General features: G+C 30.8%; 4 protein-coding genes and 1 long non-coding RNA gene across 11 annotated transcripts in view; 1 reads left to right on the top strand and 4 right to left on the bottom strand.

Annotated features, from left to right (window-relative positions):
- The window catches only part of LOC122634130 (zygotic gap protein knirps-like), a 7,406-nt gene extending 6,545 nt beyond the window's left edge, over positions 1 to 861 (bottom strand). The window contains exon 1 of one of the 2 annotated variants that reach the window (XM_043822753.1): positions 541 to 861. In XM_043822753.1, the coding sequence (XP_043678688.1) occupies positions 541 to 543 (3 nt within the window). In that variant the 5' untranslated portion in view covers positions 544 to 861. The remainder of the gene's footprint in view (positions 1 to 540) is intronic. The other variant, XM_043822750.1, reaches the window with a different exon arrangement.
- Positions 862 to 4,159: 3,298 nt separating this feature from the next.
- LOC122634101 lies at positions 4,160 to 10,288 on the bottom strand. Of its 3 annotated transcripts, none has more exons than XR_006328308.1 (4): positions 9,760 to 10,288; positions 9,609 to 9,662; positions 4,778 to 4,873; positions 4,160 to 4,536 (listed from the first exon to the last, which is right to left on the bottom strand). It is a non-coding gene; the product is annotated as an uncharacterized LOC122634101 (long non-coding RNA). The 3 variants fall into 3 exon arrangements; XR_006328307.1 differs by having other exon boundaries at positions 4,160 to 4,519; XR_006328306.1 differs by lacking the exon at positions 4,160 to 4,536 and having other exon boundaries at positions 4,708 to 4,873.
- On the top strand, positions 4,191 to 9,325 carry LOC122634100 (trimethylguanosine synthase). Of its 2 annotated transcripts, none has more exons than XM_043822692.1 (8): positions 4,191 to 4,323; positions 4,784 to 4,919; positions 5,084 to 6,921; positions 6,991 to 7,237; positions 7,355 to 7,925; positions 8,050 to 8,181; positions 8,248 to 8,546; positions 8,624 to 9,325. In XM_043822692.1, exons 1-8 carry the CDS (start codon positions 4,214 to 4,216, stop codon positions 8,732 to 8,734), a joined length of 3,444 nt encoding a protein of 1,147 aa, XP_043678627.1. In that variant the 5' UTR covers positions 4,191 to 4,213; the 3' UTR covers positions 8,735 to 9,325. The 2 variants fall into 2 exon arrangements, with proteins under 2 accessions (XP_043678627.1, XP_043678626.1); XM_043822691.1 differs by having other exon boundaries at positions 7,319 to 7,925.
- A 117-nt stretch (positions 10,289 to 10,405) lies between the features above and the next one.
- LOC122634145 (zinc finger protein 99-like) lies at positions 10,406 to 14,677 on the bottom strand. Of its 3 annotated transcripts, none has more exons than XM_043822784.1 (9): positions 14,371 to 14,677; positions 13,661 to 13,835; positions 13,221 to 13,591; positions 13,020 to 13,127; positions 12,717 to 12,922; positions 12,433 to 12,608; positions 11,908 to 12,360; positions 11,620 to 11,826; positions 10,406 to 11,545 (listed from the first exon to the last, which is right to left on the bottom strand). In XM_043822784.1, the coding sequence occupies exons 2-9, from the start codon at positions 13,788 to 13,790 to the stop codon at positions 11,187 to 11,189; spliced, it is 2,010 nt and encodes a 669-aa protein (XP_043678719.1). In that variant the 5' UTR covers positions 13,791 to 13,835; positions 14,371 to 14,677; the 3' UTR covers positions 10,406 to 11,186. The 3 variants fall into 3 exon arrangements, with proteins under 3 accessions (XP_043678719.1, XP_043678720.1, XP_043678718.1); XM_043822785.1 differs by having other exon boundaries at positions 13,679 to 13,835; XM_043822783.1 differs by having other exon boundaries at positions 13,221 to 13,835.
- A 39-nt stretch (positions 14,678 to 14,716) lies between these two features.
- On the bottom strand, positions 14,717 to 15,974 carry LOC122634043 (leukocyte receptor cluster member 1). Its single transcript, XM_043822609.1, has 3 exons — positions 15,919 to 15,974; positions 15,724 to 15,823; positions 14,717 to 15,634 (listed from the first exon to the last, which is right to left on the bottom strand). Exons 1-3 carry the CDS (start codon positions 15,939 to 15,941, stop codon positions 14,834 to 14,836), a joined length of 924 nt encoding a protein of 307 aa, XP_043678544.1. The 5' UTR covers positions 15,942 to 15,974; the 3' UTR covers positions 14,717 to 14,833.
- Positions 15,975 to 16,126: the final 152 nt, after the last annotated feature.

The raw sequence follows: 16,126 nt of genomic DNA, 5'->3' as shown, positions 1-16,126 counted from the left end.
CTCTCTTTCTCTCGTGTTCTATCCTTGAAAAGATCGACCGATGAGCTGCTCGCGACGGCGATAATGACTGATCGGTAAAATCCACTCGCGTCAGAAGCGTCGCCCGTAGGTAGGTAGGTGTTTTTAAGGCGTTCGTTTTTTATCAAGATCTTCCCCTCGCGCTACCAATCCGTGGCGGACCAATGAGTGACGGCCGATCGGTACGTCGACTGCAACTTTAATGAACCGGTTGCGAGCGGCACGTCACTCGGATATCATCCTGCCGACTGACAGTTTAAATCGTTTGTGCCAGGAACGACGTGACAAATTAATCGTCGGCGCCGCTTAGTCCGAGGACGCTTTTTCGTCCCTACGTATCCTCCCAAGTAATGCTGACCATCATTACCCTCTACCCCCTCCCCTGCCAACGCCCATCCCCTCGCATAACCCCTCACCTTTCCCCTCGCGTTTTTCATCAAACGATCGATCGATCGATCGATCGATCGATTGATAATTCTTCGCAAAAAATTCGATCGAATGACGTATCACTCGATTACGTACCATCAAAGCAAGAAATATCTCGCAGTCTTCTTAATACGACTTCCTTCCTTCCTTAATTCCTTAATTCCTTTTTTCTTTCCTTCCTTCCTTCCTCCTTTCCTTCTTAATCCATTAAACACAACGTCGACGATACATCGACACGTTCGCGTATCTTCCAAGGTCACTAAGAGACACTTCGACGATCGATAATTACTTTTGGCACTTGTTGATAATCGTTCTCTCTCTTTCTCTCTCTTTCTCTCTCTCCTCCCTCTTTCCCTCTTTGAATAATTCACAAAGATCCTTGTGGTATCCTCAATAATACGTAGTTCGATCGAAACACACCGAGATATATATATATATATATATATATATATATATATATATTTCGAATTACATCTCGTTGATAGGAAAGAGATGATGATTGACGAGAAGGGAACCGAAAGGAAACAAAGTTGAAAAGGAAAGATAAAAAGAAAGAGAGAGATAGAAAGAGAGAGAAAGAAAAAGCGAGAAAAAGAACACGATAAGACGAACAAAAAAAGAAGAGCAAGCAAGAGAGAAAAAGAGAAAAAGAGAAAGAGAGAGAGAGAAAGAAAAAAACAGAAAGAGAGAGAGAGGAAGAAAAAACGTGGACACAACAAGGGCGAAGAAAGGATGGAGGAAACGTTGTGTCTGGACCACCGGCCGGCTCGGGGCGTGCGCTCGTGTAGCACGTGGCCGAGAGACTGAATATCCCTACCTTGGATACTCTTCGTCAGTCCGTTTGTCCGCCTCGTCCTTATCTTACCTACTCGACCGAGAAAGACTACCTCTGCCCTCTCTCTCTCACTCTTTCTTCCTTCATTCTCTTCTTTCTTTCTTTCCTTCTTTCATTCTCCCTTCCTTTCTTCCTTCCTCCTCTCTTCCTTCATTCTCTCTCCCTTCCCTAACACTCAACGAGGATCCGAAGATCACGTCCCCCTCTCATACACTCGTACTCTCTCTCTCTCTCTCTCTCTCTCTCTCTCTCTCTCTCTCTCTCCCTCTCACGTACACTATGGATATCCCCGTACAGCATCCATCTCCACCTGCGTAGGAGCCGCGAATCCTGGCATCTCTTCGATTTTCTCTTTCTCGCATACGTAGGTACTTTTTCTCTCTTTCTCTATCGGCCAACTCTCCGCCAACGAATCGTCTCTATCTTTATCGCTCTTAACAGCCTTACCTATCTTCTTCTTCTTCTTCTTCGACTTCGTCTTCGTCTTCGACTTCTTCTCCTCCTTCTCCTTCTCCTCCTCCCTCCTCCTTCCTCTCGTAGCTCGAATACAAGCTGCTCTTTTCTGTAAGCGCGGGAGGAGCGCGAACCGAAGCAAACCGAACCGAGCCGAGCCGAGCCTAGCCAAGCGAAGAAACGACGACACACGTATGCGCCTACATCCCTCCTTCGTTCTCCTCCTTTTCCTCCTCCTCCTCCTCCCCCTCCTCCTTCTTTTCCTCGCGGATTCACCAACTCCGACCTCCTACCTACAACGCATCTACGATATATCCATATACATCCGTATGTATATATATATATATACGTATGTATATTGTAGATAGTCGCTAAGAGGAAAAGATGTATCACCGTTCTTAAGAATCATTCTTTTTCTTTCTTTCTTTTTCAAGTATTCTTTCCTTTTCTTTCCTTCTTATCGATAATCCTTCCACTAATTTACGCGCTCGGCTTTTCCCACGCGAAATCAGTTCTCCGGTTCGATTTCATAGAAAAAATTGACGTCAAATACTTAAGACTTTAATCGTTTCGATTATGTATTCGAAAAAATTGACGTCGAATACTTAAGACTTTAATCGTTACGATTATGTAAAAATAAATAAATTTTGATTCGCCGAAGAGCGAGAATAACTTTACTAACCTTCCAACTATAGAATCGTTAATGATGTTAGAAATATTGCTAGCACGTTTTACAATTTTCCAAATGTTCAAATTAGGTTTGAGCCACGGAGACTTCGATGCTGAACGATATAATTGACGCATACGAGATAATAGAAACTTATGTATTAAAATCTATATTGAGAAATAAAACGATGGTGAAAACTTGAAAAGGATAGAACAAATTTGTTCCTCGACTTTGAGAATCCATAGGTACGCGTTTCTTTTATATCCTTACTCGCTTCTTTCGAAGAGACACCAACTTGTGTGCGTCGCTATCATAACGGAGAAGAATAAAAGCAAAGAAGCTTCGTCGTATGGAGTAGGAGGTGCCCGATCATCGACCAATAGAAAGAGCCGCCACCCACGAAGCAATAAAAATTAATTTATCACGTGAATCGCCGCCTACGCCATTGCTCCTTTCGTCTTCCGCAGAATCACTAGAATTCCTCGAGATGGCGTCATCTGTCGGGTAAAGAAATCATTTTCGATTGTATGCAAGTACATCATGCACAAATACTAATATGCGTATCATTATTCAAAGAGAAATTAAAAATTTCTTACTCGTCATCGTTGAATAAGTAAGCAAGTAATTTTTAATTAATTTCATTTCATTAATAAAAATTTTTATTCGAGATTTAAATTATAACGCGTTGATAAATTATTGTCGAAAAATTATGATCGAGTATAGAAATCGCGATCAACGACGTAACCCTGATAGTAGGCAATATTCAAACACGAATGTATACAAAAGTCTCTATCTGGAGCCATGTAAAAACTACATTTTAAAATGTTTTTTTTTTTTTCTTTTCTTTTCACGAAATTTTTACAATAATAATTAATTAAATTAACAAACCTTTTAAAAACTTATTCGAATTTATACATCTCACCTTTCGCTCTCATTTTAATATAAAAAATTCCTGCGTATAATAAAACTCATAAAGAAAAATTATTTTCACATCGCTGATAACTTATCGATAACTTATCGACGGGTCAGTGAATCTTTTTATATCAAATTTTAGAGAGCGCCACATTACGGTGTTACAACACATCGATAACATTCATATTGTCTGCAAAGTAGTTTTTGATTGTTACAAATTTTTATTAAAAATATATGATTAATATAATTACTTCTAAAGAATACTTTTAAATATTATATATCGTACATAAAAAAATAGAGATTCTTGTGCTTTGTTGCAAAAAAATATAATTAATATACTTACACTAAAACGCGATACTTGTTAAATAAATGTTTACAAAAGAAGGAAGGAAGAGGAGAGACAGAGAGAGAGAGAGAGAGAGAGAGAGAGAATGAGAGAGAGAGAAAGAGAAAGATACAATATAATAATATACTTGAATTAGTTTTCATAAAAAAAATTTGTAAAAAAAATTCTTATATAAAAATGTCTTTAGATAATTCTCGCTATCTGAAAATAAAACGCAAGATAAAGATTTAAATTAATATCTATAAAACGTTTATGAAATCGCATAAAGATGTTAATAAATCGCGTAAAAAAAAAAGTTAATCGTGTAAGTTAATAAAACATGTTTTACATGTTTAAGTTTGATTATTATATTCCCATGCGTAACTTTAGTAAATTTGAATTCGATACAAATCGATAATCGATCTTAGTGCAACACTAACTCGAAGTTTGCAACGAAGCATTGCCGAATGAATGGCGGATTGTTTTTTCAAGAAAGAAGTCATGAAGATCTAAGCGCAAGACATATGGGTGTTGTGATAAATTATTATTGTATGAAAGATCACTATACATTTTCGGTATGTGCGAACATTTTTGGGAACCTTTAGCTGAAGTTTATATAGCAGAACAGGCGGAGTCCCCTGACCCCGATTGTTACATTTATTGTCTTTGCAGTAGAGTGTTTATCAGGTAAATGTAATCTTCTTTTTATAAAATTTTCTTTCTTTTTTTTTTTTTTTTTCTTTTCTTTTCTTTTCTTTTCTGCTTTAATTTAAATGCTTCAATATACCCCTTTTGTACTAGTAATAGCTCCACGTCTACTTATATATTGATTTGTGATGTGACACATGACTTAACCTTGACATCCACTTATGTATAATATAATCTAAATCATAACAGAGACTATATTTAAATATTTACGAATTTCATTGACAAAATATATCATAACTCTGACAAGTGAAGCAATTCTTTTAAAATTAGCACAATGAAATGTTTTATGAATTTTCCTTTTGTTCTGCTATGTTATTTATATGATTTTTGTGAAAGAAACAAGCAAGTGAATTCTACATAAAATGGTAATAAAATATAATGCAGTTTTTTATTATCCAACATCTATTATAAATGTGATGTTATCCTTCCTTACTTGCAGAAATCCAGATGTTTATACCATCCAAACTGCCGAAGATGCAAGTGAAAATGAAGATGTTGAAAGAGATTGTGTGGGAGAAATGTTGGATATCTATAAAAGAACAAACACAGAAATACAATCTGTGGAGAAACACGATGTAAGATAATCAATATTATCAATTTTGATTGTATTATACCAGTATATTTCTAATTAGAAATGCATTTATACAATCTTTATTCAAGTCACATTTTTATTGTTTTTTTTTTATTTTTTGTTTATTTTTTTTTCTTTTTTTTTTTTCTTTTTTTTTCTTTTTATTAGGAAGAACCTGTAAGTTGTTATTGTAGTGCATCACATACAGACAACAACTATTCTACGGATGAACATGATTCTGTTCGTGATTCAACCCATCGTGTCACAGCACATAGCCTTACACAAAAATTAGGTCTACACCAATCTGATTCTGGTGCAGATTTATCAGAATATCATGATCAACACGAAGCTAAAAGTATACAAAATCTTTTAGCCTCTTATGGAAAAACTTTTCATTCATCTGAGAACGAAGTTGAGAGTGGGTTTGATAATGCGGAAGCATTTATGAGGTATCGCGAAAGCAGAGATTTAGAACTCAAGTCTGAAACATTAAATGTTGATTCTGAAAATTCTTGTATCGACGACACGTCAGCCTTAAGCTGTAATCCCTCTAATTGCACAAAAACCAAGTATCATACCAAATCCTCCTCATTTATTTTAGGAGAAAAAGATTCAATAGCACAACCTTTATCCTTAAATATTACGGCATTAGATGATATACAAAACTGCAGTAAAAATGAAAATGAAATTGACCCTTCTATGCACAATTATAAAGATAGTTCTGATGATTATTCCTATTCCAAGTATTTCAAAAGTAATAAAAGTGAAATGGATATGGCTTGGGAAAAATACTGGTACAAACATGGGGAACAATTGATATGGTCATCATGGATTGAAAAATATGCAGAATATATTAATCCTGAATACCTTCAAGACAATTTATATTTAAGGGAAGAGGAAAAAATCAATGAAAGTAAACAAGTTGGTATAGACAAATTTTCGGAACAAAATACGTGTTTCCCTAATCAAGCGCACAAAAATTGCGAAATCGATCGTTCAGATTTTGAAGGAATCTTCAGTAAAAGTAGCATCAACGAAAATGAATCGAAAAATAAAAGTTCATCATACAATATTAATTTTTCATTTGAAGATCCAAATAAACAAACTGTTAATGACAAAGATGCAGAAGATAATAGGAAAAAATTAACGAATTATGAACTGTCACCAGAAGCAGGTGATGGTTGGAATCCGTTAAGTCCATTTAGTGCTGAAGAAAGTTATAATCAACATTCTAATGCAGAAGACGAAAGACTATTAACCAGATGTGATTCTATCAATGGTTCCACAGCAAAGACAAATGCAACATCTGACTCTATGACAAATGTCACCAAAATGACATTAACCAGTTCTAGTTGTGATTCCAATTCTATTCACTCATCTAGTCTTATTAGCTCTGTAACTAGCTCTATTGAAAGTAACATAACATTTAGTAGTTCTGATCAAGAAAATGAATATATATCTGAGGACAATGATAAATATTGGCAACATTTATGGAAAGAAAATTTTCAGTTAGAATACCAAAAGCAATACGAACTATTTGTAATAAGATATAAAGAAACAGAGATTCTACAAACTGATCGTGTCGCTTCAGTTTTTGAGGTTAATGGTCAAAATATATGGAAGCACGGTAATAACAATCGATTAGGTGAAGAAAAATCTACAGAGAGTAATATTGAACAATTGCATAAAATTATTAACGTAGATGATAAAAAAGCAATAACAAATACGCCAGTAAAACAAGAATTAACAAATAAAAAAAGAATGATCATAGAATCGGTTGGTATGCTCATGCAAAATCTCACAATGAAATCCGAAGAAGAGGTTATAGATGAAATAAATAAAATAAGTGATACAGAAAAGTCATCAAAGGAAGATATAATCCACACATCCAACGAAAACAGTACTGTTTTATCTTCTACCATCGATAATGATGAATTTACAAAGAAAATATCGAGTGATGATAAAGATAAGGCAAATGAAGATAAGCCTATTACATTAAAACGAAGGTAATTAAAATATTACTAAAGAATCTACAACTATTTAAAACATACTTAAAATATTCATACAATTTTTAGTCATGAAGCTGATTACGACGATGTAGGAGAAGGTTTAGAAACGGTGAAGAAAGCTTTTTCATTAATGGGTTATACTTTTAATGAAAGCCAAAAACAAACAAAGTTACAAGGTGAGGTTGTTTATAGGAAAAGAAATATTAGATTACAAAATAGATACTTGAAAATGAAAGTTAGTCGCTCTAAACCTATAAACAAGCACATTTATTTTGATGATAATGGAGTTGAAATCACAAATACCATAGACAAGGTAAAACTTTTTAATTGATTTACAAGAAACTGTTTAAAAATAAAATGGAGTAATATATTTTTTTCATATGTTTTTTTATAGGTGAAACGTTATTTATCGTATTGTCCAATATTACAGCCTGCAGAAACTGAAACACAATCTAACGACAAAGGTTCCTATACTAAAACACAATTTTCATCAAGTTCTGACGAAGAGTGTGATCATAGTCCTAAAACAAAATTGCAAGCAAAGAGACTAGTGTTCAATAAACCAAGTACAAGTTCATCAGAATTAAAACAAGATAAACCAGTTGAAAATATATTTAATACTTTGAAAGATTCTAATGAATCTGATCAAATTTTTAAAGATGCAATAATTGATGATATTGTAGAATGTGAATGTGATGAAGAAAGTGACTCTGTGAAAGCATTGATTAATGAAAGACTTGTTCCTCCAAACGAAGACAAATTGTCTACTTTAAATATCGATATGGATGTTGATGAAAAACAGCATCACACAGAGATATTAAATATAAAATTATCGGACGAAGATAGTATAAAAAAAACATTAAAGAAAAAGAGAAGGAAACAATCAAAAAGAAGTATAAGTCTTCCTGCAGAAGTAAATAATGACAAAACTTTAATGAAATATTGGATAAGAAGATATCATCTCTTCAGTAAATTCGACCAGGGCATTAAATTAGATCGAGGTAAGTATTTTTTTGAAAATTGTCAAGTTAGTCAAAAAATTGGAAATATTAATATTTTACAGTTAAATTATTACGTCATCAAATCCTAATATACTAATTTTATCTGTGTAATTCATTTTGCTAGAAAGCTGGTTTTCTGTAACTCCAGAAAAGATAGCAGAGCATATAGCAGAAAGATGCAAATGTGACACGATTATTGATGCATTCTGTGGTGCGGGAGGAAATGCAATTCAATTTGCATTTACATGTGAAAGGGGTTTGTATAAATTCGAAAAAACAATATAAACCGAACAGATACGCCAATTTGAACTTGTTTTTACAGTGCTGGCCATTGATATTGATCCAATGAAAATACAACTTGCCCGAAATAATGCCCGTATTTATGGTGTTGAGGACAGAATTGAATTTATTCTTGGTAATTTCTTTGATATAGCACCGAAATTAATAGCCGACGTCGTGTTTCTAAGTCCACCTTGGGGAGGACCTGGTTATGTGAAAAACGAAACTTACGATCTTGATAATATTATGTATCCAATCGGTGGGATACATGTATTTAAAGTAGCAAGAAAAATCACGGATCACGTGGCCTACTTTTTACCCAGAAATGTAGATACCATGCAGGTAAAAATCTATATATATAAGAATAACATTGCATGATTGAAATATGTCATGTCTGTATGATTATATCATAATTACAGATCGCTATGCTAGCTGGAGCAGGTTCTGGTGTAGAAGTGGAACAAAACTTTCTTGACAGAAAGTTAATAGCTTTAACGGCTTACTATGGGGAATTACCCAGAGACTGTTAGTTGTGATATAACATGGAATGTGAGAGAAGCTCTAAGTCAACTACATTGAACAAACAAGAGCGTCACAATTATCTGGAATTATTAGTTGTAAATATCAACGTGTATGTATCAATTTGCTTAAATCATATCATTTATTCTTCTATTTTATTGTATTATCAACGAATTATTCACGAATTAACTTCATTAAATGTATCGATGTTTTTAACTTTATGCCAATGTCTATAGATTACAGATATATATATTTTATAATTAAACTTATTACTCCACTGCTATTACCTGCATTTAAGCGAATTGATACAAAAACAATTCAGTTTGTGATGTCATCTCCGTCTGATTGAGAAAAACGTTTGTGAACGTTGAACAAATTTTCGATTGATTCTTCCACAGTATTAATTATAAGTGTTACTTTTACTCGAATTTAAATGAAATCAAAGATATTCCTTTGTATAATATAATAATTTTAACCTGTGCTATAAACACATTAATGCATTGTAATGTATAATTTACAACGATTTCCAGACTATTATTTTACAATTTTTATGTACACTCTACTAATTTTGTTATCAAGTAATAAACATATTTAGAACATAAGTTTGTATATATACAAATTTTCTCATCTAAACAATGAAACCTTACACTTTCAAGAAAATATTCAAGATTATATATATATATATATAAAATCTGTGTCAAATTAACCTTAATATTCACGTACCTGAAAGATATGTCTGTGTTGAATACAATTCGATAAAGAAGAAAACTACGAAGCTTACAAACGATACGTTCTCTCCACGTAACATTCTACAGTAGATAATACAAAAACGCTAAACAAAAACTATATATAAAAATTAATTTTAAAAAAAGGAATAAATTTTACCTTTTTCGCATCGTGCTCTGCCTTATCGATTAACGATTCGAAACAAATAATTCCCTGTAGTAGAAATTAAATTAATTGGAACAATGAATCTTTATAAAATTCTTTCAAACTAAATTAATTGAAAAGCAGCCATTAGCTCGATAGTACTTACGTTGTTTACAATTATATACAAAATTTTATTACAACGCAAATAATATCGATTGTCCAGTTCTCATCACAAGGAAATTGCTGCGTACGGAAACTCTTTTCTGAATATGCATAATCTATAAAAATTAAGTAAAAATAAAATTAATGTAAAAAGAAAATAAAGGAAAATATATTAAAACGAAATTTTAAGGAGACCCGAGAAATACACTCGCAGTGATACTACGAACGACTGAGAAATGTTAAATACCGACCTCCGCTCGAGGTCAAACATTTAGCGATCTTTTTGTTTTGTTTACATTTGCTCTCGTCGACGAGTTCGTAACGTTATCACAACTTCGACACGATTCTATTATTAAAATGATTATGACGATTACTCGAATATTTTCAAATATCGATTCTTCTTGGTATTGAATAATCGAACTTGGAAAATTGCCGCGCAAATTTGAATTAAAAATTATTCTAATCTACGCGTTAAGAAATTTATCGATCGATCGATATTTGATTGTTACGATTGTATTATGCAATCGTATAAAACAGTTTTTATCTCTTAATTAAGTTTATTTTGTTAATATAATCAATTAAGGTTATTTAGTTAATATAATCAAAAAATGTTAATTAGCCATAATTGAGTAAAACCAAAAATATTTTTCTTTGGTCATATAAGCAATGTACTATGCTTTTAATCCCACTTGTAACAATTTTCAGACTATTATTTTACAATTTCTTTTACATATTATTACTAATTTTTTACATACTTTCTAAGAAACATATTCTAGAATTTCATAAGTTAAATTTATGTAAACATTGTCCAATTAAAAAAATAAAATCTTACACATTTAAGAATGTTAAATTAAAATTTATATAAATTATGTTATTGCTTAAATCAGTAAATTAATTTAGAAGATAATTTAGAAGTTGGTAGTATTTAATACCAATTTCTATTTTTAAATAAGAAACATAGATCTTAAACTTAAAACTTAAAGTAACAATTAAAAAACGTTCACTTATTTAATCATCATCTAAAAAAAATCATACAGTATATGTTAGAGAGAGAGAGAGTTATTCATTAATAATTTCATTATAAAATTTAATTGTCAAATCTCATAATTAATTACTAAATAAACTACATATAACTGTGATGATAAATTAATGAATTTTTAAAAATATATGCAATTGTATATAACACAAGTACTAGCATGCTATAAATTCGGAACAAATATATGTTTCCAAAAATAGTATCACATTAGATTATTTTCTATATTAATTAACTATTCTATAAATGTAATAAAAACAAATATAATTATTAATAAGTAACGTATGACTAGTATTCCTTCATTCATTCGCTATTATAGCATCTGTATAACTTATAGTATACAAAGATTTTATTCTTCCTTATTACTATATATATATATATATATACACACTCTTTTATCAATCAATATCAATTGTTGCAGAAGTAGAGATTTCCGGTTCTGCTGGTATCGTTATACCACCAGTATCAATATTTTCCTCTTCCTCTCTTGGTAGTTTTAAAAAACAGTGCATTGTTTCTTCATCTTCTTGCTCTATCGCAGAACTACTTTTAATATTTTCTCTTGATGACAATGAATTTTCAAGATGTTTTGATGGTATCTGAATTGTGATTGTTTGTGATGTACCATCAGCAGATGTCGAGGAAGACATTAAATTAGCTTCTAATGTATCTCCAACTTTCGAGAAGGCACCTAAACAACTGTAAATCAGTTGTGCTGCTGCAATATTACCAGGAAATACTTCGACATTTTCATCATCTACAAATTAAAAAATTAAATTAATACTGACATTTGATAAGAAAATATGTCTAATAGAAACAAAAAATAAGTACCTTTCTTTTGTATATTTGCTTTAATTAAACCCTTTTCATGATCATGAACATGTTGTATATAACTTTCTTTTTTAACTGTTTTAAAAGAACAAGAATCACATGTGAATAAACCAGATAACAGAGGATGTCTTGATTTCAAGTGATTCTTATAACTGCTACTTTGAATTGCTGTATATGAACAGTGAGGACACTTGTATGGTCTAAAGCCTATTAATATATAATAATATTAATTGATGTTAAAAAATACTATGCGTTTTAAGTTAGCCTTAATATTAATTTTTAAGATACCTGTATGTTGCATAATGTGACGTCTTAACGTATTGTGATCACCAGTCCTATATTCACAGAGTTCACAGCTAAAAGGTTTATCACCTGTGTGCTGTCGCAGATGCATCTGCAGCATAGCCTTTCTAGCACTAGAATGACCACAAACATTGCACACATAAGGACGCAACTTTGAATGAACTGCTTGTATATGACTTTTGAGACATTTAGAATTTGCATAAGTTTTTCCACACATATCACATTTTTTTGATGTATACCAACGTTTTACTTCTAAAGTTTTTCGATCTAAATGCATTACTCGGTGATTACGTAGTTGACTTGCTTGTTTAAAGCATTTACCACACTCTGAACATTCATATTCCCGAGTTTCACTATGAACCTTCATATGAGTTAACAATTTCACCATTGTAGCACTTTTGTATGCTTTACATATCTTACATGTAAAAAGGCCTACGTCTGAAACAGAAATGATTGAAATGAAATGAGATATGAAAGTAATAACAAATGATACTTCCAATGTAAACTAACCAATTTCATGTTTCTTCCACAGATGTAAACTACACTGTCTCCATTTTGTAAATTTTAAATCTCTACAAATACTACATTTAAATGCTGATACACTTTGGGATTCTGTATGAAAAGCAACATGTTGCTGCATTATCTCTTCTGTTGCAAACTTATATGGACATCCACGATATGTACATCTAAAAAAAAAAAAAAAAATGAAAAAAGACATTATCTTCAATGTATATGAATATAAAGAAATATGCATATGTATGTAATTTAAATATTATTGAAAATCAAACACATACCTTACATTTGTTTCGGCCAATTCAATTGCTTTTTTGTTAAGTATGCATTCGGAATTTAAAGATTTAGTATCTTTTACTTCTTGTTTTAATTGATTATTTTTACAATTATTTTTTATCTGCTCAACATGTAGCTTAGGATCTCTCAGTTCATTTGTCATATATTCTCTAACTGCTTTTTCAGGAGCTGTATTAGTTAGTTGATGATCCTGATAAAATGAATTATTTAAAACATAAACACTCGACAATAACAATAAACATTAAGACATAGATTTTATTAAAAAATATTATGCTTCAAATACTTACATTTATCATGTGTTCTTTGCAATCTTCTAAAGAAGGAAAACAACTAGAGCACTCTCCACACATGTAAACTAGTTTTACTTCATCAACATTTACAGACTCTTCTTTTTCCTATAAAAATACCATATTTATTTACTGTAACATCAACTATATTTTATAGCTTATTTTTTATATATCTAAATATAAATGAATTAAATGGTTCACCTCTATATCTACTGTCGGATTAATATGTGTTTTTTGAAAATGCTCTATCAATTCTCCTCTATCTTGTGTTGTGTAAGTACATATCTTACACTTAAATGCTGTTACTACTTCTACAAAATCATTTGCATTTACATCATCCTTCTGCATAACAAAATTTTTATCGTTTTGTTCAGTAACTATCTCATAACGTTCTTGATTGTCATCATCAATATTTTCTATTATTATAGCTCCATTGGTAATAAACTGTGTGTCTTCATTTTCTATATCTCTTGATAACAAAACTGCTTTATCTGATAATTCAATTTGACCATCAACATGACTGAGATTAAGTTCTTGAAAGTCTCCATTTTGAAATGCATAAATTTGGCCATCTACAGAAATCAAAGAAATTGGTTCTTCTTCTTTGCCAAATGATGTTTCATCGCTTATATTCCCTGTACCTTGTTCATCGTTAGTACCTTCAACCTTTGTTATATCCATTGAATTAGATAGAGTTTGTACAATAAATCGAGTACCATTTATTTCATAGCTTAAATATGATAAGTTTTCAGCATTCATATTCTTATTCATAATGAAGATATAAATTCAATATTTAAAGGCATAACTTCATTTTGGCTATAATAAGCAAAAATAAATAATATATCAGATAGCTACATACATATAAGTAATGTATTAAAGTACAAGTAACATGTGTAAATATAATTATATTGTTGGTTAATCACTAAATAAAAATATATTTACACATTATAAACGAAATAATCAAATTTGTGCAAAATATAATCAAAGAATATATCATATATTCTAATACATACAATATCAGAACAAAGGATAAAAAATAACTCGAATAAACGGCATTTCAGTCGATTGAAATGAGGTTATCTTATTAAGTTATTACCCGTATAATTTACTACATTTTAAAAAAGAATTCAACAAAAAGATCATATTCATTTTATTTTAATAAACATGAATATATCATTAATTTTAATCCGGTTAAAACAAACCGGCGTACAAACGTTCAAATTCGAAAACCACATCTCGTCAGATAGTCCGCGCACTCTAAGCGTCTGCTTCGAGATTAACATTGTAATAAGACTTATTAAATATTCTAAAATTCTTATATTTATATTATAAAATAATTGATTTTGCTTACCGAAAATAAAGTTCAATATAAATAATATCCAAGATTAACGGAAAAAATGACATAAACGTCAAATACGAGAGCATTATCTATGAGTTCCCTGGTAGCCCGCCATGATGTATCACGTGACTGTGTACAACTTTACCCAAATTCACCAAAGACAGAATTAAACCGACAACATGCTAGCGTAAAATTTCATGTTTCTTTTCATTTTGATAGAACTTTACGTAAAATTTCCATTATTATATGATGTTTGTTTTTAATTATACAACATTTTATCCAATAAAAAATATATACAGATACATTACTTTTATTCTATTTCTACTTCATCATAATAATAATAGTAAATATAGAATAAATATTGAATAACTAATATATATATATATACATATACACATACACATACATAGAAAAAAAAATATATACACACATAACATACATAAAAAATATATACATATATATAATATATATAAATTTAGTTACGAGGCGTTCTTTCTGCATTTTGTCTAGCAATTTCTGGGAAAAACTGTGAACTATACTTTTGTTTAACAGAAGATTTAGGTATTTCTTCAGATGGAATAATAGGCAAAGGATCTCCTCTTAACTTAGCAACCAATACTTCTGCTCTTAATTTCTCCTTTTGCTCCCTTAATAATCTTTCAGCTCTTAATTTTTCTATATTTGTTGTAACTTTAGATTTTTCTGAAGATTCCTCAGAAATATCATCTTTTTCTCTCTTTTGTTTTTTATATTTCTTTTTATGTTTTTTATTCTTCTTTCCAAAACTCCTTTTTTCCATTTCACTATCTGAATCATCCGAATCATAATGCCTTCTTTTAACGCTTGTTACTTCGGTCTTCACATGTTTTTCTGAACAAACACTGCCTATTATGTTTAAATACTTCTTCATATCTTGTATAGGATCATGTAAAACCTTCTTTTTTATTTCCACTTCAATATCTTTATCTTTATCAGTTAATCTTTTGGGTAATTCTTCGTACCAGTTCTTTTTTCTTAATGCTTCATTTGTATCTTGTCCAAGATAGGTAAGATAACCAATTTGTTTTTCATATTTTTCTTTCTCCTCTTTCTTTTCTTTTTCATGATCTACATTAGGTTTATTATAATCAATTTTACCTTTCTCGAGATCAGAAAAGAAATTAACATGTTCCGAAGCACTAGTAGATATTTCTGTTTTAACGTTAGATGTATCAGCCCTCCCATCATACTTAGTTCTTGCTTGCTGTCTCAGAAAGTTAATACGTGCTTCGGTTTCCTAGCAAAGATGACAATATGATATGATAAATATGATATATATAACAAAAAATATAGCTATAACAAAATATATACTTTTATTATACTTACTGCTTTTTGAATACGTTCTTGCTTAACTCGTTCTTCTTCTGCAGCTTTTGCTTCATCTCGTCTTACACGAGCTATATTTTCTTTTGTTCGAACATGCCATCTAACATGAAACAGAAATATAACCTCTAATATTTTTGGCTCAATGTTAAAAATTTAAGTTATTTCCATTCACAAAAACATATAAAATAGACTTACCTTTTTTTAGGTAAAATATTCATTTTTGTTAAGAACTTATTTCTTCGAAGAAATAAACACTATTCAATTTTATAACATAATATTACAAAAATATTTCGAATATTATTTTTCTATATTTTACTAATTAACAATTATAATTCAAAATACCAAAAATACTTTGATAACCTAATTATAATTGAACAAAACGTATTATATTACAATCGTAATA

This window comes from Vespula pensylvanica, chromosome 14 (assembly GCF_014466175.1).
Source record: "Vespula pensylvanica isolate Volc-1 chromosome 14, ASM1446617v1, whole genome shotgun sequence".
NCBI classification, from domain to species: domain Eukaryota; kingdom Metazoa; phylum Arthropoda; class Insecta; order Hymenoptera; family Vespidae; genus Vespula; species Vespula pensylvanica.
This window is presented reverse-complemented; position numbering and strand designations above follow the sequence as displayed.

Coding starts and splice junctions, on each gene's coding strand:
- LOC122634043 (XM_043822609.1), bottom strand. CDS start 15,941: ATGAATATTTTACCTAAAAAAAG. Junction 15,824..15,918: donor AATATTTTACCTAAAAAAAG/GTAAGTCTATTT, acceptor GTTTCATGTTAG/ATGGCATGTTCGAACAAAAG. Junction 15,635..15,723: donor AAGAACGTATTCAAAAAGCA/GTAAGTATAATA, acceptor CATCTTTGCTAG/GAAACCGAAGCACGTATTAA.
- LOC122634100 (XM_043822691.1), top strand. CDS start 4,214: ATGTGCGAACATTTTTGGGAACCTTTAGCTGAAGTTTATATAGCAGAA. Junction 7,238..7,318: donor TCACAAATACCATAGACAAG/GTAAAACTTTTT, acceptor GTTTTTTTATAG/GTGAAACGTTATTTATCGTA. Junction 7,926..8,049: donor GGGCATTAAATTAGATCGAG/GTAAGTATTTTT, acceptor TCATTTTGCTAG/AAAGCTGGTTTTCTGTAACT.
- LOC122634145 (XM_043822783.1), bottom strand. CDS start 13,790: ATGAATAAGAATATGAATGCTGAAAACTTATCATATTTAAGCTATGAA. Junction 12,923..13,019: donor GCAAAGAACACATGATAAAT/GTAAGTATTTGA, acceptor TCATTTTATCAG/GATCATCAACTAACTAATAC. Junction 11,827..11,907: donor TCACATTATGCAACATACAG/GTATCTTAAAAA, acceptor ATATATTAATAG/GCTTTAGACCATACAAGTGT.